Source organism: Pterocles gutturalis, unplaced genomic scaffold, assembly GCF_000699245.1.
Source record: "Pterocles gutturalis isolate BGI_N339 unplaced genomic scaffold, ASM69924v1 scaffold2037, whole genome shotgun sequence".
NCBI classification, from domain to species: domain Eukaryota; kingdom Metazoa; phylum Chordata; class Aves; order Pterocliformes; family Pteroclidae; genus Pterocles; species Pterocles gutturalis.
Genome location: NW_010115121.1, coordinates 40303 through 46809, shown reverse-complemented (window position 1 = coordinate 46809; position 6507 = coordinate 40303). Strand labels below are relative to the sequence as shown.

The window sequence follows — 6507 nt, the reverse complement described above, 5'->3', positions numbered from 1 at the left end:
TGGGACCGGCAGCAGACCTGGGGCAGCCTCCAACATCTCCCCTTGTCACCGAACCGCGCTGCTGCTGCTTTCAATGCTGTGGCATCAGACCTTTTTTTTTTAATGGCAAAAACCCTGAAAAGTCAAACTCTAATCCCTTTTGGGAGACACCGACTCGGTGGGGTTTGATCTGGGGATGAGCCCCTTGCAGACATTTTGGAAAAGAAAATTGTATTTTTACCTCTGGATCATGTTTCTTTGTTTCCTAATTGGAGATGCCATGGCTGTGAGCATCAGGCAGGAACATGAAAGACTTTAGATTTTTGTGCCAACCGCTCAGATGTCAAACTGTGTTTCTAATTGGGGTCACCGAGACAGATCTTCGCCCTTCTTTCAGCTGCTGCCTTCGTGCCATCTCCTACCCTTGTTTGGGCCGTTATTATCTCATGGGATCATTTGCATCTAACTCCACAGCAAACGCAAGTCCAGAGCCAGGGAATAAAACTGCAGCTGCCTTGAAACACTTCTGCTCATCATCGAAACCCTCCGGTGGCTTGAAAAGTCCAGGATTCGAGCAGACCCAAATCCCACAAAACAAATAAAGCAGCATGTTACACTCAGAAAAGCTGCCACGAGAGACTTTCATCCTGCATCCACCACGGTCCAGCCTGCTTTCCGGGGAGGTTTGCTCTGGTAAAAGGCTGCGAGCCATTCTGCAGCCTGGAGGATGCTCAGCAATAGTCACCCCATGGTGACACTGCTGCTTGGGACGACGCCAAAGCCATGAGCCCCAGGGCACCTCGCCTCACTGGGGCTTCGTGCTGGGCTGCATTTACCTACTCACAAGCCGGGATGTTTCTTCTTGCTGGCTTCTTATGCCTCCCGCACAGCTCTCAGCGGACGCAAAGCACAAGTTAAATCCCTGTGGCGGTCAGCAGTAACGGTTGGCACTGTTACTCCAAACTCCACAAGTGGAGTGAAAGTAAAAATAGCAGCAATTTCCAATAACATCTCTCCATTTACTGGGTTGGTTCCTCCATGGGGCAAAGCAGCCCAAGGTGCACAGAGGAGCCCAGGGGCTCCCCGGATGCTCTCAGCAACACCATGCGCAGCTCTCGGTCCAGTGTTACGGAACCAGGGGAGTATCAGGGGGATCAGCCCATACTTACTGCAGGAGCTTTTCCCCCTAAAGCATCAGAGCCTCTTAGAAAATCAGAAATAGGGAAGAATTTCACTGGATGAAAATCTTTTCCTGGTTAAATGCACACAACCGAAATCCCTTCTGTGCCTTTCCAAGGCTGAGGTGGCAGGAGGCCAGACATGAGAGGGCTTGGGGGGGATTTTGCTCATTGGGGAGGGGTCTGAAACCCCCTTCCCGCATCATCCAAACTTGCTCCTGCTCCACAGCTGACAGGACACCCGAGTGCAGGTTTCTGATGCTCTGGTTCCCTTGTGTGTCACCGGTGCAGTCGGGTACCGCTCCTCCTGCAGCTCTGCAGGTAACTTTGATGCCTTGGATCTGAATTGAAGACATCAGCGGCAAACAAAGCATTAAAACGTTTCAAACCTCTTGGTTTCAAGCACTGGAGACACGAAGGATTTTATTGAGCAGGCAAAGCACGACGAGGGCTGTCCAGGGGTGCCCTCCTGCACTTACTCTGACCTAGAAATGCTGTTTATCAATAATATATGTAAGAAAATAAGTACTTTTAAGAGCAAGGCAACATTTTATTTTTATTTAAAAAGGCCTTGATGGCAGGAATATAGTGTAAAAATCATTGGAAAAACTAAAAGGCATTGATACATATTGGAATATACACTTTTTACATAAATTACATTTATTTATTTATTCTTTCATTTGAGGTTCTGATTCGGTACTGAGGTCTAATAGTTAATAGGTCCTGGGATCTGGACGTTTAGACCACCATAGTCTAACATGTACATGTTCATGGGCCATTGCTGAAAGAGAGGGAGAGAAAAAAGAAGGCAAAAGTCTCTGTTAGGGCACAACACAAAACCACGCATACATCAAATCTCTGACATGTTCCAACACGGGCTGTTGCTCCCACTTTCCAAATAAGACAAAAGAACCAACCCCAAACCAAAACACCACCGGCAAACCTGACAAAAGAAAAACCTTCCAAGTTTATACTTCTCTTGCACTTTTTTTTAAATTTTTTTAAAAGCATTTGGTATCACCCACAACCAAAGCCAAGCCCTGAGAGAGAGCAGTTGGATGCATCTCCCTGATTTTGTTTCCTATTTTTGCAGTTTGGATGCACGCCGGAGCTCTGCATTGCTCCCAGGATGGAGCTGGAGTGCTGAGAAGTGCCACAGGGCTGCGGTGACACCACCAGCACCAGGGTTTTAACCCAGTGGGCTTGGGGGATTTGCTCAGGCTGCTCTCCCGTGTGGTTCCTGCAAACACCGTGCGCTGAGCATCGCCCCAAGGATTGACGAGGGACAGTCCCGAGGGGCGGCGGGCGCTTTGCTCCGCCGACCCTCCTCACCAGACGAACCCAGCAGGAGAAAAGCCAGCCCCAAAGCTGCGTCCCCTCCTGTGCCAAACCTGCTCGTGCCATTTTATGTCACACGTTATAGTGTGTGTGAGGCGGAGGGAGGTGGTGCTGGGTCGAGGAGAGCAGAGAGCAGCATCCTGAAGCAGAAAGATAGGTAGGCAGTAACCCCCCTAATATCTGGAAGGCTTTACCACAAGTGAGATCTGATTTGTTGATGATGTAGACTCCATATTGGAAGAGGAGGAAGAGGAAGATGAGGAAGAGGAAGATACCGAGTTCCCTTCGGAGATCCTCTTCCGCTTCCGTTTGGGAACGCTGGTGTCTTTCTCTGCAGGGAGAGAGGGAAGGTGTGAGGTGGCCGAGCTCTGTGAGCGGTCCCTAAATGTGGGGACACATCCCACCGCCCCAACCTCACCTCCTGCTGAGCATCCCCCCATGGCTGTGCCACTGCTGGTGACATGGGCTTGGCCTCTGTGACCTGGCACGGAGCTGCCAGCTTTCCTCAGGCACCAGCAAAGAAAATCCCCGAAATACGTGAATCCCAAAGTTCAGCACTCACAGAGCCCCACATCCCACGGACCTGTGTCCATCCTGGATGCTCTGGGGGCAGGAAGGTGCCAGCTGTGATGATGATATGCCCCTATATATCTGCATCTATGATGTACCCCTATATATCTCCATCTATAAAGGTTCTCGTGCATCTCTTGTTACTTCCCATTGCAAGCACGCTCTCACTTGCCAGATCTCCCTTCTCTACCTGGCCACCTATTTTCCTAAAACTAACAGGATCCTAATTATCTCTGGGGCTCCTAATTCTGACACATTTGATTAAAACAGGCTGGGAGTTATGGGGAGGATGGGACAGGGAAAGAAACGCATTCCCAGCGACACAGAAACCTTGTTTCCTTAGAAGCTCAACTGCTAAAGGATGGCTCGAATTAAGGGCTTTAACTGGGGAATGAATCGCTCACGGTGAGTCAGTTGCTAATGTGAAAGGGATAAATAATCAAACCCTCCAGAATATGCTGAAAGGTTGAGTCTAAGAGCCCTGTCTCCCCGCAGCTCACAGAAGTGGAGCCGTCGAAGAGGACGGTTTGTTCCTGACCAGCCACTGAGCCTGACTTTTCTTTTTCCAGGTCGGATCTTCTCCCCAGCCTCCCCTGGTGATGCGGGAGCTTCGAACGCCTCCCCACCATGACCCCCATCTGTCTTCCCCGTGCATTCTCTCTGCCACGGGGCAGGGAAAGCCCCGGTTATTTCTCAGCCCTCCCCTTACCTGTTTGTTTGGCCTCGGCGCAGATTTCAGCAAACGGCCTGTGGAGGAGAAAAGGGCTGAGAGCAGGTGGACGCTGTCGGTTCTCCCCCACGCTCCTGCCCGTGCTGGGACCCAGCCCAGACCCTGAGCTGCCTCCTCCGACACCCCCCTGTGCGGAGATGGGACACGGAGCCTCCCGTCCCCATTTCAGGGAATCATCCCGAAATCCCTCAGAGGGGTCTCTGAGCTGTCCCACAATTTGCCCCCACGTCACGCCCCTTCCCAGCATCATCATAGAATCATAGAATCATGGAGGTTGGAAAAGACCTCAAGGATCATCAAGTCCAACCGTCAACCCAACACCACCCAACCTGCTAACCACAGCCTGAAGCACCACATCGACATGTCATCTCAAACTGCACAACAAAGAGGGGATAAACTGTCCCCGTGAACGCTTTGCTGTGTCTACTCATGGCCCAGCTCCTCCATGGGGCACAGGACAGCAGGTGCTGGGGACAGAGCGGGTCCTCCATGGGTATGTGGTGGCATGGCCCCACTGTGGTGGCCCTGCGGTGACTTACCCCGCTGGCGGCTGGAGGGGCAACGCTTAACCAACAGAAACCTTCCCTGGTCACAGAGCTGGGGGAACTTACTGGATCTGGTTTATAATCACCATCCGGATGCTCTCTCGTGCCTTCAGGATCTTCTCCAGCCGATGGATGTCGTAGGTGTTGGGGTTTCTGAAAGGGATATCGTCTGGCAGGCCGGTCACCTCCACAGCATCAGGACTGTCCCTGATGAGTTTATAGGGCACCATAACGGGCCGGTTCAAGCCCAGAGCCTCTCCTGTAACAGCAGAGCAGAGGACAATGCACCAGCTTTACCCCACAGGGCTCTGGATCCAACCCACCAAAGGACCATGAGCCCTGTGAGGACTTTGGGAAGGCACAGCTGCCGTGATGCCCAACGCTCAACATCCTGGTGGCCAAATTGGAAAAATATGGATTTGATGGATGGACCACCCGCTGGATAAGGAATTGTCTGGATGGTCGCACTCAGAGAGCTGTGGTCAACAGCTCAATGTCTGAATGGAGACCAGTGTCGAGTGGTGTTCCTCAGGGATTGGTACCGGTACTGGTGCTATTGAACATCTTTGTCGGAGACATGGACAGTGGGATCGAGTGCATCCTCAGCAAGTTTGCCAACGACACCAAGCTGTGTGGTGTGATGGACACGCTGAAGGGAAGGGATGCCATCCAGAGGGACCTGGACAGGCTGGAGAGGTGGGACTGTGCGAACCTCATGGAGTTCAACAAGGCCAAGCGCAAGGTCCTGCACGTGGGTCGGGGCAATCCCAAGCACAAACACAGGCTGGGAGGGGAATGGATGGAGAGCAGCCCTGAGGAGAAGGACTTGGGGGGGTTGGGTGATGAGAAGCTGAACTTGACCCAGCAATGTGTGCTGGCAGCCCAGAAACCAACCGTGTCCTGGGGGCATCCCCAGCAGCGTGAGCAGCAGGGCGAGGAGGGGATTGTCCCCCTCTGCTCTGCTCTGATGAGACCCCCCTGCAGTGCTGCACCCAGCTCTGGGACCACCAACGCAAGAAGGACATCAAGCCATGGCCACGCTTGCACCAGCCCAGGGCTGGGCCAGCAGCAGCAGGGTGGGAGACAGCTTCAGAGCAAGGGCAAATGGGAGAGATCTTCCCATCGCCTCTTGTCTCCAGCTGTCAGCAGGTTTGGGGGTCACTGGGGTGGAAACGACACCCATTGCTCATCATCACAGCACATCGCTGCTGCCCATTTTTTTGATTCGCTTTATCCCTTTAGCCTCCACAATATCCTATAGCAGGGCAATGCCACCATTTCATTCCTCACTGCACTAAAAAGACTTCCTTTGGCGTGATTTAAACCTGCTGCAGAACCTCTCTGGGTACCCCTTTAGTGCACAGTAGGGAGCAGCGAACATCCCTCTCCTCCCGTGCTGGTCCTCATTGCACGAGCCTGCTCTTGCCTTGCCTACCTGCAGCCCTCAAACCTGCACACACTGTAGCCACATCTCTGGTTTTCCTTGCAGCAGCACCCCAAAATAAAGAGGGTTTGCTGGAGCAGCCTTGGCAAGGGGAGACTTGAGGAAGGAGGGGAATGCAGTCCCTCCCCCGCTTTGCTATCATTTTGGCTATTTTTCTTCTCCTTCAGGCGATTATTCTGAGGAGGGAGGTAAGACACTGTGACAAAGTGGTGGGGTGCCACCGAGCCACCGTGGCCTGGCCATGCAGCCCTGGGGAGTCACAGGGTGACAAATAACCGCCCGGCACTCACACAAGCTGTGCCCCAAAGCTGGCGAGGGGACAGCCACAAGCAGTGGCAGCCAGAGCTGTGGCGTGGAGGGGGTGACACCGCTGGGGCTGAGCATCCTGAGGCTGGCTCCTGTGCTCCCGCCACCCCGCTGCCGTTCCTGCTGCGCCTTTTCCCAGCACTGGCTGGAAGGTGGGGTTTGCTCTGCAGTGCAAGGAGCCTGTAAACAGTATTTTCAGCTCTTCTTCACTCTCCTGACCTCCTTTTCCACTGCGGCTCCAGCAAGCTTTTCATAGAATCACAGAATGGTTTGGACTGGAAGGGACCTTCAAGATGATCTTGTTCCACCCCCCTGCCATGGGCAGGGACACCTCCCACTAGCCCAGGTTGCCCAAAGCCTCATCCAGCCTGGCCTTGAACCCTTCCAGGGATGGGGCAATCTACCCTTTTCCAGTTT

General features: G+C 53.0%; 1 protein-coding gene across 1 annotated transcript in view; it reads right to left on the bottom strand.

The window, feature by feature from the left end:
• Nucleotides 1-1686: 1686 nt before the first annotated feature.
• Nucleotides 1687-6507, bottom strand: part of GTF2IRD1 (GTF2I repeat domain containing 1) — a 45022-nt gene continuing 40201 nt past the window's right edge. Inside the window, exons 24-27 of the mRNA XM_010075058.1 lie at nucleotides 4407-4599; nucleotides 3775-3812; nucleotides 2690-2826; nucleotides 1687-1938 (exon numbers count right to left, since the gene is read on the bottom strand). Of these exons, the coding sequence (XP_010073360.1) occupies nucleotides 1864-1938; nucleotides 2690-2826; nucleotides 3775-3812; nucleotides 4407-4599 (443 nt within the window). The 3' untranslated portion in view covers nucleotides 1687-1863. The remainder of the gene's footprint in view (nucleotides 1939-2689; nucleotides 2827-3774; nucleotides 3813-4406; nucleotides 4600-6507) is intronic.